This window comes from Watersipora subatra, chromosome 2 (assembly GCF_963576615.1).
Source record: "Watersipora subatra chromosome 2, tzWatSuba1.1, whole genome shotgun sequence".
NCBI classification, from domain to species: Eukaryota; Metazoa; Bryozoa; class Gymnolaemata; order Cheilostomatida; family Watersiporidae; genus Watersipora; species Watersipora subatra.
In genome coordinates this window covers 38,501,080-38,521,982 of record NC_088709.1, presented here as the reverse complement: position 1 = coordinate 38,521,982, position 20,903 = coordinate 38,501,080, and the positions used below count along the sequence as shown (strand labels likewise).

Below are 20,903 nucleotides of genomic sequence, written 5' to 3'. Positions count from 1 at the left end.
TCATCGATCCTGCTCAAAAAATGATGAGTGAAATTTTTCAACAGATGATAGCGTCATGCTCCGGAGCCCTGCTAACATCTATTTTTAGTAAGTAAAGCATCGTTTACATGTATTCTTTCATTCATCTATGAGATGCTATGAGATTTGTTACCCATTTTTTTGTTTTTTGAATATTCTTATTACGTTTACCTAATTTTCGTTCTTTACTCTTTCACTGCGGAAAGTTTTTGTAATGGTTCACCTTATTATCTATACATAAACATTGATCACAGATCACAAAGATAACAGGTTCACCCAAAATTTTAGCGCGACAAATTTAGGATGTTGGGTTATCACTTTGCCAAAAATATGAACCCGTTAGTTTTGGATGAAAAGAAAAACTGTAAACTGCCTAAACACATTTCTGCCGGTGAAATTCTTCAAAATTGAGCCTCAGGTTTTTCTGATAACCATAGTTTTCTATTAGAGAATGGGGGTCTGTGTTTTGGCCAAATTGAAAAAACGATAACGTTTTAGTTTTGCAGCCAAATTCACAAAATTAAAAAAAAAATTAAAAATGGATTTTGTTTGTCAAATGTAGTGATGCTTGTGCAGAACTTTCTGCTGATTCCAGAAACCTTTAGATAAAGGCTCTATGACAGAAACTCTAGCTCTTACCAAAAGTTTGAGTGTATGCCAGCAAAAATCTTTCGGTGAGAATTAATTCCGTTAGAGCAAGCAAACAATTCCATAGTGAATGAGTTAGCTGTTAGAATACCTGGGAGCAGCAGGATACGGTAATCTGTCGGTAATCTATTAGATATTGAGTTACTGTATGGAGATGTTTCACTTACATAGCGTATACTGCCCTCCCTATGGTGAACAGTTGCCAGTCAGTCTAAACTTGTACTAATAACTTCTAGTTACACCATTGGATGTCGTAAAAATTCGACTTCAAGCACAAACCAAGGGATTTGTGAAAGGTGAATGCTTCTTATATTGCAATGGATTAATGGATCATGTATGTACCTGCCTCAATGGCGGACCTTCAGTAGGATCTCAAGCTAAATTGTGGAGACAACTGCCAAATGAACAGTTGAACGGTATGCTGGTAAGTTACCATCTCTCAGTAATATAGCTGCTTGTATTAGATATCTGTACTAAACGGGGAGTATGATGTGAAATGAGTATTGTTATGGTTTCAGTATGTGTATATAGGGCATATAATGTTTGCAATATTTAATTGTCTTAAAAGGAACAGTATAGTTTATCGGGGTCGGTCGGAGCAGTCCAATAGCACCAAGATTATTTGTTGATGAAAGTTGATAGGAAGAGCGTCTAACCATGATCGATCGCTTCTTTGTCTGATTTGACAAGCTCCTGCAGGCATAAACATGTTTGTGTTATGAGACAACATCTGTGTTAAGTCTCTGATATGACTTGTGACTGATTATTCTCCGCAGTCATATACTGCTATTTTTGTTTCATTGATTTGCTTACGGCAGTGAGCCAAACCTTTTCATTTTAGGATGCATTAATAAAGATACCCAAGGTGGAAGGTGTAACTTCTTTATGGAGTGGTTTATATCCAACATTGTAAGTTAGTTAACTTATACTTGTTTTATACCATTAGCTACCATTTTTATCAAATTTCATGATAAATCTATTTTTGCATTATACATGGTCATTGCAAAGAGGCCTATCATGCTAACGCTTTTCGCACGGTCTTTGACTCTTCATCATTTAGTTGGGATAAATTTGTGGATATCTTTTCATCAGTTTTATTATCTTATAGAATAATGGCAGTACCGAATACAATCGTATACTTCACCACCTATGATCAAGTGAAGAAGCGTTTGGGTTATGTCGATGGGATGGATAATTCCAAATATATACCTGCCTTGTCGGGTGCTTCGGCAAGGGGTAAGAAGGCTCTTTCTAGCTTTTGATTGAGTGCTGTTCAATGCTGATCTGCCCAACCCCTGTACCACAGTGTCAGTATACAGTGCACCCTCATAATACAATCACCCTGATATACGATTGTTTTACCTTACGAAGTGGAATATGATGATTTTTTTCATCTCACCATGCGAATCTTATTTCGCCATACGAATTCAACAAAATCTTCGTCCGAGTTCAAATTTGGCAGTTGGTGTGCTTATTACGTACGTCAAATTAACAAAGATGCTGAAATGCTGTCACAAGAGACACGACGATTGGTTTTTCTCAGTTCAGCAATTCTCGTGTGTAAAACAGTTATATTTTCAATTTTGTTTAAAATCCATAGCAAATTTGGAGTTGTGATCTCTTCAAAAACAGATGGGCGGTGGTCAGACAACTTCTCTTAGCTTGCTAACAAAATTCGTTCAGGCTTTTTGCCGAATTAGGTTGCCTGACCAGTGTTTAGTAGTTCCTAAGGAAATACAATTGAACCTTTATTAACAATCACATTGGTGTACAAATTTATAACATGCATTGTAAAGTTTGTTGAATAAAATTCTGATAATAAATCTGTTAGCTGCGATATATCAAGACAGGCAAATAGCATGACAACAGTTTAACATCTGAATTAAGGATGTTATAATCCACTATTTCAACAAATGACTGATCGGCTGGTTTTATCTGACTCTTACGTAAACCAAAATTTTGGTTGTTGAAATGACGCATTGATAAAGCGTTGCCGACGGCTATGCCTGGTTATGTAGCCTAGCTATGTAGCCTAACTATGTAGCCTAGCTATGTAGCCTGGTTATGTAGCCTAGCTATGTAGCCTGGCTATGTAGCCCAATTATGTAGCCTAGCTATGTAGCCTGGATATGTAGCATAGCTATGTAGCCTGGCTATGTAGCCTAGCTATGTAGCCTGACTATGTAGCCTAGCTATATACATTGTAGCTGAGCGTTAATAGGACAGTCATGTAACTGGTCAATAGTATAATTGGGCAATCGTATCATTTGTGTGAAGCAGTATGTGAGTACTTCCTTGAGTAGCAACTCTTAATTTCTTACTTTTTATATGCCACTGTTTTCTTCTCATTACACCAGTTTTTTGTCTTTATGAAAATTTTTGCTATTTCAAATTCTCATCTTTAGCTAGTTCCTCTTAGGTCAAGTCGTGAAGTTGACTATTATAATGAATTTCAAGCGGAACAGAAAGTGAAGGAATTAGAACAGAATGTGTTCAATATATTAACCAGTATGCTTGTATAGAAAAATAGCCATCCACAGTTTTAGTAATTATAAAGCATTTTGCGCTAGTGATTCCATTTCTAACATTTGATTGTTGTTGCCCATGTGCTGCCTATAAATAAATATTACTGCCCTCTAATTGCTAGTTTGTTAATTCCTAGGATTCATATTTCACTTTTCAATTGTCAAAATTTGTTATAAAGTTCATAATCATGTTGCAGCGGTGGCCATCACTGTCATATCACCTCTGGAACTTATCCGCACAAAGATACAATCAGAAAAAATGACATACAAGTAAGTATGTCATTTTTGCTTAATGCTGCATCGGAGCATGATGATCCTTATGTGAGTTCTCAGAGACCTACTAGTTTTACTATAACATTTTTGAAAAGCTGCAGCAGAGCTTTAGGTATTCAAATTTGTTTTGTTCGAGTTATGAAAACCATTTTTGCTTCATGATACGATACACAATGTTACGACTCAGTTATATGATACGATACACAATGTTACAGCTCAGTTATATGATATGATACACAATGTTACGGCTCAGTTATATGTTACGATACACAGTGTTACGGCTCAGTTATATGATACGATACACAATGTCACTGCTCAGTTATATGATACGATACACAATGTTACGGCTCAGTTACATGATACGATACACAATGTTACGGCTCAGTTACATGATACGATACACAATGTTACGGCTCAGTTATATGATACGATACACAATGTTACGGCTCAGTTATATGATACGATACACAATGTTACAGCTCAGTTACATGATACGATACACAATGTTACGGCTCAGTTATATGATACGATACACAATGTTACGGCTCAGTTATATGATACGATACACAATGTTACGACTCAGTTACATGATACGATACACAATTTTACGGCTCAGTTATATGATATGATACACAATGTTACGGCTCAGTTATATGTTACGATACACAGTGTTACGGCTCAGTTATATGATACGATACACAATGTCACTGCTCAGTTATATGATACGATACACAATGTTACGGCTCAGTTACATGATACGATACACAATGTTACGGCTCAGTTATATGATACGATACACAATGTTACGGCTCAGTTATATGATACGATACACAATGTTACAGCTCAGTTACATGATACGATACACAATGTTACGGCTCAGTTATATGATACGATACACAATGTTACGGCTCAGTTACATGATACGATACACAATGTTACGGCTCAGTTATATGATACGATACACAATGTTATGGCTCAGTTATATGATACGATACACAATGTTACGGCTCAGTTATATGATACGATACACAATGTTACAGCTCAGTTATATGATACGAAACACAATGTTACAGCTCAGTTACATGATATGATACACAATGTTACGGCTCAGTTACATGATACGATACACAATGTTACAGCTCAGTTACATGATACGATACACAATGTTACGGCTCAGTTATATGATACGATACACAATGTTACGGCTCAGTTATATGATATGATACACAATGTTACGGCTCAGTTATATGATACGATACACAATGTTACGGCTCAGTTACATGATACGATACACAATGTTACGGCTCAGTTATATGATACGATACACAATGTTACGGCTCAGTTATATGATACGATACACAATGTTACAGCTCAGTTATATGATACGAAACACAATGTTACAGCTCAGTTACATGATATGATACACAATGTTACGGCTCAGTTACATGATACGATACATAATGTTACGGCTCAGTTATATGATACGATACACAATGTTACGGCTCAGTTATATGATACGATACGCAATGTTACGGCTCAGTTATATGATACGTTACACAATGTTACGGCTCAGTTATATGATACGATACACAATGTTACGGCTCAGTTACATGATACGATACACAATGTTACGGCTCAGTTATATGATACGATACACAATGTTACGGCTCAGTTATATGATACGATACACAATGTTACAGCTCAGTTATATGATACGAAACACAATGTTACAGCTCAGTTACATGATATGATACACAATGTTACGGCTCAGTTACATGATACGATACACAATGTTACGGCTCAGTTATATGATACGATACACAATGTTACAGCTCAGTTACATGATACGATACGCAATGTTACGGCTCAGTTATATGATACGTTACACAATGTTACGGCTCAGTTATATGATACGATACACAATGTTACGGCTCAGTTACATGATACGATACACAATGTTACGGCTCAGTTATATACGATACACAATGTTACGGCTCAGTTACATGATACGATACACAATGTTACGACTCAGTTACGTGCAGTTTTGCTAAGGTATGCTGTAGAGTATTCTGTCAGTTGCTTACTTTTGTTAAACACCTTTTTACAAAACAAGCTGGCTTTCAAAGCTCACCATTATATTCACATTTGGAAACGCCACCTCTCTGTTTTATTTTCTAATCAATTTCACATTTATCTGTAGACGTTATCCTCCCAGTTATTAGAATTGTTTTACGGCCAAGACATGGTAAACTCTGATATGAGCTGTGTTTCCATGCTTCGAATAAGTTTGGAGTTGCCCACTGCCGAGGAATTTGCGCCTTAGGGTTTTAATAATTCAGATTTTTCCAGAGCGTATAGATCGTTCCAAGATTCGCAGTGCTTGTTAAAGTAGACTTCCTTTTTCACAGCGAATTCGCCCAAATTTAGCAAAGTGAAGTGGCATCGAATGCATACAGATTTTACTGTCGCTATGATTCGGAGGGGAAGCAACTCCAAACCTATGTAAAGCATGGAAACTGCGATCGTCTACTCATGTTAATATTTGGTAAATGTTTCAGCAAAGATTAAGCTTTTTTAATATTGTTGAATTGTATATGAAACGTTCGCTCAAAACATGACATCTGTAAAATGGGCTGCTATAATCTACTCTTAGAATCTCAGGGGCTGATGTGTTGTGTTGTGTTACAGAATGACTTAATGAATTGCATGCTACATAGGCTAAAATAATTTACTATATTGCATACTACGTAGACTAGAATGACTTGCTATAGTGCATACTACGTAGACTAGAATGACTTTCTATAGTGCATACTACGTAGACTAGAATGACTTGCTATAGTGCATACTACGTAAACTATAATGACTTGTTATAGTGTGTGCTATGTGAGTTAGCATTACTCGCTATAGAACAAGCTACAGAGACTAGATTTGTTTGCTATGGAGCATGCTAGGTAGCCTGGCATAATATTACCTGCATCCATATTATTGCAGAGAAACCACAGAGGCGATCCGGGCATCGATAAAATTGAGTGGCATACGCTCGTTGTGGACAGGATGGTCAGCTCTCATGTGGAGGGATGTTCCTTTTTCTGGTACAGAACTATTGTCTTTCTATTTATATAATGAGCGTTTGTATAACAGACCAGTATAACAGTATAACAGTATAACAGTATAACAGTATAACAGTATAACAGTATAACAGTGTTGTGTCAATCATTATCCTTTCTATCACTAACTATACTAGCACCTTTACTAAAGAGTCTTTCTACCTCACAGTTTCTTTACTGGATTTAGTTACAAAAGATTAGCAGTTATGCTTGCAGGTTTTAGTGATTATTATGTATTACTATTATTACTATTATTACTATTGTTGTTATTTTATTAATATGCTCGCTGTTGCAGCTCTTTATTTCACATTATATGAATCCATGAAAAGTGCATCCATGTCTCGCTCATCAACAAGTTTTGTTCCAACATGGCAAAGCTTCCTGTTCGGTGCTGTCAGTGGCTCGGTAAGCTCGTTTTCATAGCCTTTCTACGCTGTGCGAACTGTTGACCTATAGGAACATTAGCAGTTGAAATGCAAATTTCAATTTAAACGCACGCAAGTGTAAACTCTAGTTGAATGATGACAAGAGCTCCTACAGGCTGCTCAAAGTTGCACGCTGTTGTAGAGAAGAAGAGACCAAGAGCAGTATTGTTTAGCAATTGAACACAGGTCCTCCTCTATCGCTGTAGAGAGAGAGAGAGAGAGAGAGAGAGAGCAAGGTCATGTGTTTTAGCAAGGCAACATATCAATCCAATCATTCTTAATGTTTTCCTGATGGTCTTTTATCTCATTCTGCCAGACGCGGTATAGAACTAGCGATCTCTGGTTTATCAGTCTCGGCTGTTTCGCTACCTGTCAGTTCGTTTTTTATTGGACATTGTAAAGTAATGATTTTTATTGGCTTGGACATTGTGAAGTCATGACTAATGTGACAAGCATAGCACCAGCTTTACATACAAACAGTTTTTAGAACAACCACTTGCAGAGTGGATCCTCTACTCGGTTCGTTTATACGTGTGGGTTTTCTAGCATATTCTGCAAAATTCAAGCGAGTAATTGATTCTAACTCAAACTAATTTTTAACATATGAAATGCAAAGCTTTATGGAATTATTGCGGGTTAGTAATTAGAGTTGAAGAGATGAAGATGAGAATTAAAAAAGAAACATAAAAAGTAGCAAGTTGAAAAAATAAACTAATTGAATATAAAATATATTTAATCTAACATAGTGCGCGTTGGGCTGCCTATCCCTCTCTCCACCTCCATTCGCCTCTTTCCAAAGTAAAATGACCAAAATCTGTTTTAGATAATATTCCTTTTTTAATTTCTTCTTTACCTCTTTTTGATATGCTTTGTTCTATTGCTATGCATAATTTCACATGTAGCTAAGTAGCTTCTCATATGTTAACTCCTTACTACATGTAAGTACTACATGTAAGTCTCCTTACTACATGCAAGTACTACAGATAAACCTGATAGGACTTGCATCAGAATTAACTTGCAAAGCAGTTCCTGGAACATATCAAATCCATATGAAGAGCTTTCACTGTATAATTATGGAAATTAGTTAAATTACAGTTGACGGAACTTTTGCCAAGCAGTTTCATTATTTTTGCCAATAGACATGAATGAGGGAAGATTCAATGGTTTGTGCTCACCACACTGGTTTATTGCAGATATGTGCCACTGTCACTCTTCCATTTGATGTCATCAAGACCCACAGACAGATTGAGCTTGGCTCTAAAATAGGTTTGTATAACGGTTTCTTGAAATGAAATTGTAAGAAATATTTGCAAAATAATTTAGCTTGTTTGCTCATGGTTGCACTGCCACTCCGCTGCTGGGGAAACTGTCATTGCAGGTTTGGTGCTAGCATTGCTTTGTGTCACCCACCCTTCCATAAAGCCTTAGACCCATGCGTCTTTGTGTCACCCATCATTCCATAAAGCCTTAGACCCGTGCGTCTTTGTGTCACCCACCCTTCCATAAAGCCTTAGACCCGTGCGTCTTTGTGTCACCCATCATTCCATAAAGCCCTAGACCCGTGCGTCTTTGTGTCACCCACTCTTCCATAAAGCCTTAGACCCATGCGTCTTTGTGTCACCCATAATTCCATAAAGCCTTAGACCCGTGCGTCTTTGTGCCACCCACCCTTCCATAAAGCCTTAGACCCATGCGTCTTTGTGTCACCCACCCTTCCATAAAGCCTTAGACCCGTGCGTCTTTGTGTCACCCACCCTTCCATAAAGCCTTAGACCCGTGCGTCTTTGTGTCACCACCCTTCCATAAAGCCGTAAACTCATGCGTCTTTTTTTAATATATTAGCCCTCTTTGTCAACTCTATTGCGTGAACTTCAGACTGGCAATTAAACATTCCTTTGCAATCAAATTTTCCTCAACATTTTACTGATTTTAGACAAAATAGAATGAACCTGATTCAATATATTTATGCACACACCCAATATATTTTTGCAAACTTCTTATAGTTTCCAGTTCATTTGCTAAGTTTCTATACAGCGATAGCGTAGCGACATACCCCCCTATGGCGCTGCAATATCATCATGACAACAGCCGTGTCACTCTCATTCTGTTGTGGTTCAGTGTCACTGTTTCGAAGCGAAATACCCGTGCAATGCACCATCTTTGTGCCATAGAAACGGCCTTAGCGACCAATGGCGTTGCACTTGTGCATGCGTATATGTCTTGTTTTTCTGTTGCTTCAAAAGCAAAATTTTGTTGTTGTTGAAATGCTCTAACCTTTCTGTTTTTATTTGAAACTGAAAATGGCAGAAAAGAAGGTTGTATGGAAACATTTCTCGACTACCTGATTGAGCATGATGCTTACAGAATCTTATATAGCAAAAGGCAGAAAAATTAAGATCTGTATGTAAAGATTTCTAAATTACTAGCCAACAATAATTTTATTAAAACTTTGAAGCAGCACAAGTCAATGTCCTTGACCTCTTAAAGATACAATCTTGACATAAAGGGTTTTACAACCAACCATCGCCCGACTTTAACGCCCTATGGGAACATGATCTGCTTGTCAGCCCAGCATAGCGCTTCAGTACTGGCGGACCCAGGTGTCACTACACTATCGCTCTAAAAAACTTAGCAATAGATTTAAATGATTACAAAGAGGCACACTTGCATCACTCTTAACCTTAGGAAAGTTCTTTGCTAGAGTCTCACCCGATGTTTTATCATTTCATCTCTTGAACTTGTTTTGCTAACTGTTAGTCATACCTTATCAAGTAGCACATTAAATTTACTATGCGATGTCGAGGATGGTAGCAGAGAGGCACGGGTTTGGTTGTCAATCCATTTTACTGATTGCTGGAAACATCAATTGTCATCTGAGTAGGTGCTGGAAACAACATTTGTCATCTGATTAGGTGCTGGAAACATCAGTTGTCATCTGATTAGGTGCTGGAAACATCAGTTGTCATCTGATTAGGTGTTGGAAACATCAGTTGTCATCTGTTTAGGTGCTGGAAACATCAGTTGTCATCTGCTTAGGTGCTGGAAACATCAGTTGTCATCTGCTTAGGTGCTGGAAACATCAGTTGTCATCTGTTTAGGTGCTGGAAACATCAGTTGTCATCTGCTTAAGTGCTGGAAACAACAGTTGTCATCTGATTAGGTGCTGGAAACATCAGTTGTCATCTGTTTAGGCGCTGGAAACATCAGTTGTCATCTGTTTAGGTGCTGGAAACATCAGTTGTCATCCGCTTAGTTGCTGGAAACATCAGTTGTCGTCTGCTTAGGTGCTGGAAACATCAGTTGTCATCTGATTAGGTGCTGGAAACATCAGTTGTCATCTGCTTAGGTGCTGGAAACATCAGTAGTCATCTGATTAGGTGCTGGAAACATCAATTGTCATCTGCTTAGGTGCTGGAAACATCAGTTGTCATCTGATTAGGTGCTGGAAACATCAGTTGTCATCTGATTAGTTGCTGGAAACATCAATTGTCATCTGCTTAGGTGCTGGAAACATCAGTTGTCATCTGCTTAGGTGCTGGAAACATCAATTGTCATCTGATTAGGTGCTGGAAACATCAATTGTCATCTGCTTAGGTGCTGGAAACATCAGTTGTCATCTGATGAGGTGCTAGAAACATCAGTTGTCATCTGATTAGGTGCTGGAAACATCAATTGTCATCTGCTTAGGTGCTGGAAACATCAGTTGTCATCTGCTTAGGTGCTGGAAACATCAGTTGTCATCTGTTTAGGTGCTGGAAACATCAGTTGTCATCCGCTTAGTTGCTGGAAACATCAGTTGTCATCTGCTTAAGTGCTGGAAACATCAGTTGTCATCTGATTAGGTGCTGGAAACATCAGTTGTCATCTGCTTAGGTGCTGGAAACATCAGTTGTCATCTGATTAGGTGCTGGAAACATCAATTGTCATCTGCTTAGGTGCTGGAAACATCAGTTGTCATCTGATTAGTTGCTGGAAACATCAGTTGTCATCTGATTAGGTGCTGGAAACATCAATTGTCATCTGATTAGGTGCTGGAAACAACAGTTGTCATCTGCTTAGGTGCTGGAAACAACAGTTGTCATCTGCTTAGGTGCTGGAAACATCAGTTGTCATCTGTTTAGGTGCTGGAAACATCAATTGTCATTTGCTTAGGTGCTGGAAACATCAGTTGTCATCTGTTTAGGTGCTGGAAACATCAGTTGTCATCTGTTTAGGTGCTGGAAACATCAGTTGTCATCTGTTTAGGTGCTGGAAACATCAGTTGTCATCCGCTTAGTTGCTGGAAACATCAGTTGTCATCTGCTTAAGTGCTGGAAACATCAGTTGTCATCTGATTAGGAACTGGAAACATCAGTTGTCATCTGATGAGGTGCTGGAAACATCAATTGTCATCTGATTAGGTGCTGGAAACATCAATTGTCATCTGCTTAGGTGCTGGAAACATCAGTTGTCATCTGATGAGGTGCTAGAAACATCAGTTGTCATCTGATTAGGTGCTGGAAACATCAGTTGTCATCTGATTAGGTGCTGGAAACAACACTTTGTCATCTGCTTAGGTGCTGGAAACAACAGTTGTCATCTGCTTAGGTGCTGGAAACATCAATTGTCATCTGCTTAGGTGCTGGAAACATCAGTTGTCATCTGCTTAAGTGCTGGAAACATCAGTTGTCATCTGATTGGGTGCTGGAAACATCAGTTGTCGTCTGATTAGGTGCTGGAAACAACAGTTGTCATCTGCTTAGGTGCTGGAAACAACAGTTGTCATCTGCTTAGGTGCTGGAAACATCAGTTGTCATCTGCTTAGGTGCTGGAAACATCAATTGTCATCTGCTTAGGTGCTGGAAACATCAATTGTCATCTGCTTAGGTGCTGGAAACATCAGTTGTCATCTATTTAGGTGCTGGAAACATCAATTGTCATCTGATTAGGTGCTGGAAACAACAGTTGTCATCTGCTTAGGTGCTGGAAACAACAGTTGTCATCTGCTTAGGTGCTGGAAACATCAGTTGTCATCTGTTTAGGTGCTGGAAACATCAATTGTCATTTGCTTAGGTGCTGGAAACATCAGTTGTCATCTGTTTAGGTGCTGGAAACATCAGTTGTCATCTGTTTAGGTGCTGGAAACATCAGTTGTCATCTGTTTAGGTGCTGGAAACATCAGTTGTCATCCGCTTAGTTGCTGGAAACATCAGTTGTCATCTGTTTAGGTGCTGGAAACATCAGTTGTCATCTGATTAGGAACTGGAAACATCAGTTGTCATCTGATGAGGTGCTGGAAACATCAATTGTCATCTGATTAGGTGCTGGAAACATCAATTGTCATCTGCTTAGGTGCTGGAAACATCAGTTGTCATCTGATGAGGTGCTAGAAACATCAGTTGTCATCTGCTTAGGTGCTGGAAACATCAGTTGTCATCTGATTAGGTACTGGAAACAACACTTTGTCATCTGCTTAGGTGCTGGAAACAACAGTTGTCATCTGCTTAGGTGCTGGAAACATCAATTGTCATCTGCTTAGGTGCTGGAAACATCAGTTGTCATCTGCTTAAGTGCTGGAAACATCAGTTGTCATCTGATTGGGTGCTGGAAACATCAGTTGTCGTCTGATTAGGTGCTGGAAACAACAGTTGTCATCTGCTTAGGTGCTGGAAACAACAGTTGTCATCTGCTTAGGTGCTGGAAACATCAGTTGTCATCTGCTTAGGTGCTGGAAACATCAATTGTCATCTGCTTAGGTGCTGGAAACATCAGTTGTCATCTATTTAGGTGCTGGAAACATCAGTTGTCATCTGTTTAGGTGCTGGAAACATCAGTTGTCATCTGTTTAGGTGCTGGAAACATCAGTTGTCATCCGCTTAGTTGCTGGAAACATCAGTTGTCATCTGCTTAAGTGCTGGAAACATCAGTTGTCATCTGATTAGGTGCTGGAAACATCAGTTGTCATCTGATTAGTTGCTGGAAACATCAGTTGTTATCTGATTAGGTGCTGGAAACATCAATTGTCATCTGCTTAGGTGCTGGAAACATCAGTTGTCATCTGTTTAGGTGCTGGAAACATCAGTTGTCATCCGCTTAGTTGCTGGAAACATCAGTTGTCATCTGCTTAAGTGCTGGAAACATCAGTTGTCATCTGATTAGGTGCTGGAAACATCAGTTGTCATCTGCTTAGGTGCTGGAAACATCAGTTGTCATCTGATGAGGTGCTGGAAACATCAATTGTCATCTGATTAGGTGCTGGAAACATCAATTGTCATCTGCTTAGGTGCTGGAAACATCAGTTGTCATCTGATGAGGTGCTAGAAATATCAGTTGTCATCTGATTAGGTGCTGGAAACATCAGTTGTCATCTGATTAGGTGCTGGAAACAACACTTTGTCATCTGCTTAGGTGCTGGAAACAACAGTTGTCATCTGCTTAGGTGCTGGAAACATCAGTTGTCATCTGCTTAGGTGCTGGAAACATCAGTTGTCATCTGCTTAAGTGCTGGAAACATCAGTTGTCATCTGATTAGGTGCTGGAAACATCAGTTGTCGTCTGTTTAGGTGCTGGAAACATCAGTTGTCGTCTGATTAGGTGCTGGAAACATCAGTTGTCATCTGATTAGGTGCTGGAAACATCAGTTGTCATCTGATTAGGTGCTGGAAACAACAGTTGTCATCTGCTTAGGTGCTGGAAACATCAGTTGTCATCTGCTTAGGTGCTGGACACATCAGTTGTCATCTGATTAGGTGCTGGAAACATCAATTGTCATCTGTTTAGGTGCTGGAAACATCAGTTGTCATTTGCTTAGGTGCTGGAAACATCAGTTGTCATCTGCTTAGGTGCTGGAAACAACACTTTGTCATCTGCTTAGGTGCTGGAAACATCAGTTGTCATCTGATTAGGTGCACTCAGTTTTTTTGTGTGGTTTGTTTCTTCAGATTAGTTTGACATATTTAAACTTTGTGCCTTATATTTGGAAATGGAAGCACTTTTTACATAGCACACAACTAGACAATAAAAGGGATGAAGGACTTTACATCTGTATAAAAGAGGCTAGAAGAAAGGGTGATAACCAAAGGTCACTACAAAACATTGCTAGTTTATGTTTAACCGAATATAGGTCAATGCAAAATATCGCTAGTGCATGTTTAACGGAGTATAGGTCAATACAAAGTATTGCTAGTGCATGTTTAACCAAATATAGGTCAATACAAAATATTGTTAGTGCATGTTCAACAGAGTATAGGTCAATACAAAGTATTGCTAGTGTACGTTTAACAGAATATAGGTCACTACAAAGTACTGCTAGTGTATGTTTAACAGAGTATAGGTCAATACAAAGTATTGCTAGTGAATGTTTAACAGAATATAGGTCAATAGAAAGTATTGCTAGTGGATGTTTAATGTTTTGTATGCCAATCAAGTCTTTTTGTCACATGGTATGGCAGTTGTTGCGCTCAAGGTTATGATGTCCCAAAACTATTGCAGACTTGAAGAGTGCTCCTTCTACATATTCTATGATGTCCTCTTTATACAAGCAACAAGGGGTAGCAGCCCTTTTTTCAGGTAGGCGTACCTTCTCAATTTTCCTATAGTGTAATCCTTTTGAATCAGGTAGCTATTATCTTTTGTTTTGTAGTCCATATAGTACGTAGTCCATATGCTTTATAATCCTCGTCTCCCATACTTTACAGTTTATATACATGTAGTCGGAAGTCTAATCTCTCATAGTTCTTATTAATACCCTGATCCCTATTAATAGCGCCTATTGGTATAACTATTCACTTGTACATTATAGATGTTTGTGAGCTCAGTCTATCTTTCTTTGCCTTGTGTAGGTTTTGGACCACGAGTACTCAAGGTTGCTCCTGCTTGCGCCATCATGATCAGCTCCTATGAATACTGCAAAAGACTCTTTGCTAAACCTCAACCTCGTGATTTCAGTACCGGTGGTAACACCTGACATCTAGTGGCAGGTGTCAAATCATTAGCGTGTGTCTGCAAGTCCTGATTCGTGATAGCAAGTGTTAATGAACATTAACAAGTTAATGTTAACAATGTTAACATGTGTTAATAAATGCTTATTGTGATTCATCACTATTTTGATTGTAAATCGATAACATATCTTCACACTTGTTTATTTTTATTGCAAGGAATTTGCTTGTGATGCCTCATATAATTTGATAGTTCAACTCCAGCTTCAACAGACAGTAGGTATAATACTATTCCGTTCTATTTTGTTAAATTTAGATTTGTTAATTTAAATAACAATGTCACTGCCAAGAGATATTCGTTGGTACTCTGCTGATGCACCTTAATTTATTCTACTGTTTCTGAAAGCCTTGTTCTCATAGGCCTTCCGAAGGTTGATTTACCGATCAATATTGTGATTAGCGTGTATCTACACAGGAAGTGATCAGTTTTATCAATAATTATGTCTAATGGAAGAGCTAATAAATCATATGTCAGAACAAACTGATCATATTCATGAATTTTTTTAAATATTAGAAGCCTTTATGTAAGCCTTCATGTGTTCATTATTAACATGCACTCTGTTTGCTGACATGCTGTAAATGAAATTTGATGCAGAGGTCCGCAGGCTGAGGTGTAAGCTTCGCTATATATATATGCACAGTAATACCTTGAGATACGAGCTTAATGCGTTTTGGTACCAAGTTCATATGTCAATTCACTGATACTTGAAATCAATTTTTTATTTAAACACCAATTAATCTGATCCCGTTCGAAAACCCACCTAAAAACAGGTTATTACATTGCAAAAACACTCATAGTTCTAGTTTGTCACCTACGCTGACAAACTAACAAATACCTATTTAGTAGTTATGATCTGCAATGAAATGTGACATTACATATGTGACATAACATTACGTACAATACTGTATAGAGTTCTTATCTCGGAGACGGATGGGGTGACTAACGCGATGAGAGAGACTTGATTACAAAATGTTCGGTACGCTACACTTTTTGTGACATAATGTAACATTGCATGAACTTGAAATCTACCTTACTAGGCACACACTTAAAAACTAGTTTTAATCTATAAATTTATGTTTGTTTGTTGTATGTCCAGTCATAGCAATAAAGTTTTAGGAATGGAAAAAGCGCTTTGCGCTAGCATTGAACTCACATACAAAATTTCTGCAGACAAGCTTGCAATAAACCACAACACCACGGCCAGTTGCAATACGCTTGAATAATTCTAGCACTCTTGAAGATCATAAGAGATCATGACACGTAATGATTATAAGCACATGTGCAATTCTTGCCAGTGGTGGTAAGCTAGCTGGGTGGCTTAGTGGTAGTGAATCAAACCCTCACAGAATGTGAATGTTTGATTCCTGTGAGGGCTAGCTTTTTTCAAAAGGCCCAGGCGGCAGGACAGACACAGCTCTTATTATCGTAAAGATTTAGACTATCCTAAGTTACTAGCTCAAGTTACTCAAATTCATTGGGTAAAGAAACTTAGCCAATGCCAACTACATTACCTGCTACCGTTTATAAGCTGTTTTAAGTCTTCAGCAAATGTGTTGCATAAGAAGTGAGAAACTATGTTTTAACTATGCCTTGAGCTTTCAAATCTTTGAATTAAACATTGGCCGGATACACGTAGAAATAAATAAATATCTTCATTTAAAAGTTCAAATGGGAAAGGTTGGATATGTTGATTTAAAATGAAATATCTGTGTAAAACTGTTTTCCATTACCCGTGCAATACCGGGCATTCCATTACCCGTGCAATACCGGACATTCAGTAGTCTTGTACTAAACTTGATTCTTATTTTGTTTTTGTTTCCTGTTTTGTCTCATGTTTGTTTTTCCAGTTTAATACTTTTTGCCTAGTTTTCCGATTTGCTTTCACATCCACTTTTAGCCAGCCTTTTTAAATTCATTTTCGATCCAATGAGAAAGACAGAGCAATGCTGCTCTCATAAGCGGCCTTAAACACACATGGTACTGGGCTCGTATTTCAAATTTGTCTCATATCTGAAGGCAAATATTTGCTCGAAATTTTTCTTGTGTTTCAAATTTTTGTATATCGAAAAACTAATATCTCAAGGTACTACTGTATATGTATTCAAAAAGACTAATAAAAACAACTAATACTGCAAACTAGTAGAACAGGTAGGACAACTCTGACACTGCACACACATAAAACAGAGAGGACAACTGACACTGCACACACATAAAACAGAGAGGACAACTGACACTGCACACACATAAAACAGAGAGGACAACTGACACTGCACACACATAAAACAGAGAGGACAACTGACACTGCACACACATAAAACATAAGACAGCTGATACTGGACACAAGTGAGTTGGTAGTAATGGCATGGTACTTAGGTATAAAAGGAACTGTAGCATAGGATATGTTTATTAAAAGAGCTCCAACATGGTAAATAGATAATAGAAGTGCTGTAACATGGTAACTGGGTATTAAATTTATATGGTGCTATTTTCTAAAAACGTTATAATAGAGCAGGAGGGCATCAAAAAGCTGTCAAAAAAGTGATTTATTCCTTTTGAAGGTGGGCTATTTGATAAGAGTGGCATCTAAATCAGAGTTTTGAGCTGATTTCAAATAACTGGTTTCTACACCTCTCAGATTGTTCACTTTTGAGCAATATAATTAATATATTATTTTAATTCAATAAATGTCTGTAATGTTTTATGTGCTTCTGCCAACAATGGGATAATGAAAATGGCATATAAATACTAAATAATTAGCAATAACATAAGTTGAAATCAATTCTAATAACACTAAAATATTTATTATTCAAGTATTAGAATAATATTAGAAGTGTATTATATAATATTATGCATTCCCAGTTTGGTTGATATTGTGACAGCTTTACAGTTTGTCCTTGTTATTCCGCAACTCCTATATCACTACAGATCTACAAAACAAAATAAAAAGTATTTTCAAAGACTCAGACCATGTATATGTAATATTTTAGTATACATATATTCATAATTAATGCTTATTATGTTGAACCGTGTACTTTATTATGCAAGTGAAATCGCAACTAGTCAGCCTTTTATAGGTATGTCACATACGTATTCTAATCAAACATGAAGCACACCTTTGGTTACAATACCACTCAAATAATAACCTTCTAATTCAGTCATCTGAGTCTTCTGCATCACTACTTTCATCTCAATCCTCTTTATTTCTATTGGTACAGCGGCTGCATCTGTACATGTCCGCACACTTGAGATCTGTGTTGTTTCACTGACAGCGACAAGACTGGCATCCAGCCTTGCATCGACAAAACATGTCCATGAGCACATCAGGAGGTGCTGGTTGTTGTGTCATCCATCTAGCTTTAAGCTTTCCATCTTCCATAAACCATCCATGCTGCTGGAGGGATGAGGCATTGATGATGATTTGCTTGGCTTTTCTCCATATCATGGCCTGATAGGCAGCCCTAGATATATGGAGATTTAACTCATCTAGTGTGGGTGGTAGGTTTGATTATGATGTGCGAGACGGTGAGCAAAAGATCTTATACTGTGCTTCATTGATGGAATTTGTCTCTTCACCATATAATCTGCATATGAATGTCTCAATAGATTCTTTTATTGCACCATCAACTTCAAAATCTGTTCCCATTGATTTCAGTGTGTTACAGAATTCAGGATGGTTCTTTAGCAGCTTGAAGAAAGTTATCTTCCCTTTGGAATAGAATGTGCTTACACTGTCGCATCTACTTAGAGCATGGAGCCTGGGCAGTGCTTTGCATCGTTCTGGTGTGAGGACGGTAGACAGACAGCCTATGTTTACATATCTCCACTGCTCCTTACCACAGCATTAAATGAGTTTCTGTGATAGCAGCTCATTCACTAAAGATGGACAGCTTAGGAAAACACCTGCGTCCTGGCACTTGACTAGAACTTTTGAGCTGGGTTTGTCTTCCATTATCTTTGTTATAAGTGATAACATGCGCGTATCTGCCTTCTCGTGGTCTGATGTCAAATTATCTATTTGGCTTACAGCGATTGATCCATCAAGGTCATAGCTGATCATGTGGCATTCTTGAAAAAAAGCTGTTACAAGACCTAGTTTCTGCTTCACAATTGACTTGCTTCATGTATCCTTCAAAAACTTCACTTGGGCAGTCTTGTTTGAGCCATCTGCTAAAAGTTCAGACCATTTTGGCACTGATTAGTTCGGACTAAACACAGCAATCTTTTGCTTTCCTTTCACACTTCTACGACTTCTCTCACCTCCCTTAATGCTAATATCAGGGTATGTGTCACAAACAAAATCCACACCACATGTGTGGTACACGCTTGCAATACTAACTATCCGTTGCAAAAGCTGGAGGAGCTTTCAGGGTCTGAATTTCGGCCATAGCATCAACCACAACCGTGTTAAAGACTGGTTGCTGATCCTGGTTAACATAGATTGATGGTCGGTCAGCAACATCTTTCTCAACAGCAGCCACCAGAGCCAGCTTAGCAGTCTTCAATATAGAGCCATCAGAGTTAGCCAGGGACCAGCTGATGTTGCCAAGAGAGAATAATGACACTTTTCTCAAATCTAAGTTTTGCTGTTGGCTGATGACTACCAAATTCTCAAACAGTCTGCGCGAACACTCTACGACTTTTTATTTTGATTTCTTCTTAGCTGATGGTAATGTGGTGAAGGCTTTGAGCTTGTTTGACTTGATAGATGCATTGAAATCAATCTCTTGGGTGCTTAACCTCTTCTGGACAAATTCTGAAAGTTGTTTCTCTCCTATCACATTTGCCATTTCAAGATCCTGCTTGACTTCAATGGATGCTTTTGCACCACTGGTAATATAAATTAGCTTGGTGGTTTGAAATGCAAATATGCAAACGAATTTATTCTTGCTGTTATGAGTCTTTCAATACTTCCCTCATTTTCTCATTAGCCTTCCATGCCTTTTCACGCATCTCATAACTTGCGGCATCCGAATCACCAAGCACTGGCATCTTCTTCATGTCTGTATGTACAGCTGTTCGTTCCGGGTGAGATGGAGTCCAGCATTAAGATGCCAATGACTTTCTGGTAAACCTTATGATTCCACCGTGAGTCTTTGAGTCTCTTTTAACTGTTTGCTCAATAGATTGATCACAAGTGATAGAGCTGAATGGACAGTGATGTCGTGATTGATAAGCAAAATACCCCTTCTTCATAAGAGCCTCATACACTTTGCTATGCAATACTTTCAGATTAGTCATCTCTGCATAGTACAGCAAGCCATATCTAGCGTAGTTTGTGTGGTCATATGCAAAAAACCAAGGAATGATTATACATATAATTTATTTATACATTTATGTCCAAATTGTAGGCTATAACACGTCATGGAAACTGCAAAGAGTTAGTTTTGCTGCTCACAAAATGTGCCGACAAAAATGAAAATGTTTTTTTTTCTCTCACCAAAGTACTATCATCATGAAGTAATCATCATGACTTTATAAAGTAATAAATATCTAGTCTCACCTCTTCTGCTGTATCACATTCTTTCTGTTTCTTCTCATGTTTTTTCTCAGCTTTTTTCATAACGAGTTTGTTACAATACTTTTTATAACAGGCATAATGACATAACAAGTCTGAACTTTCATCAAAGTTTTCAAAGCTTAGCACTTTTTGAGCAATTTCACATTGAATGCTCTCTTCTTCCAATATCAACCATCTGTTTGAATACTGTTTGGCTGTCTCATATTGAAGTTTTGTCACACTGACTAGGGTTTCATTCACAGGCTGATCAAGGCAGTTACACAAGCAGTCTTGGTGCATCCTTGGTATGGGTTAAGAAGTGCTGACAGTTGACTCACCTAATCTCAAATAAAAGCATTTATTAATTTTCGAGATTATAAAATAGTTTTCTGACAAAATAGTTTTATGCTGAATTCAATTATAATATTTCTAC

General features: G+C 38.0%; 1 protein-coding gene across 1 annotated transcript; it reads left to right on the top strand.

Annotated features, from left to right (window-relative positions):
• Window positions 1-15,222, top strand: LOC137387645 (mitochondrial glutathione transporter SLC25A40-like). The gene is made up of 10 exons (XM_068074126.1): window positions 1-87; window positions 903-1,090; window positions 1,508-1,575; window positions 1,775-1,902; window positions 3,389-3,461; window positions 6,456-6,556; window positions 6,867-6,976; window positions 8,190-8,262; window positions 14,467-14,544; window positions 14,817-15,222. The coding sequence occupies exons 1-10, from the start codon at window positions 21-23 to the stop codon at window positions 14,939-14,941; spliced, it is 1,011 nt and encodes a 336-aa protein (XP_067930227.1). The 5' UTR covers window positions 1-20; the 3' UTR covers window positions 14,942-15,222.
• The last annotated feature ends 5,681 nt before the right edge of the window (window positions 15,223-20,903 follow it).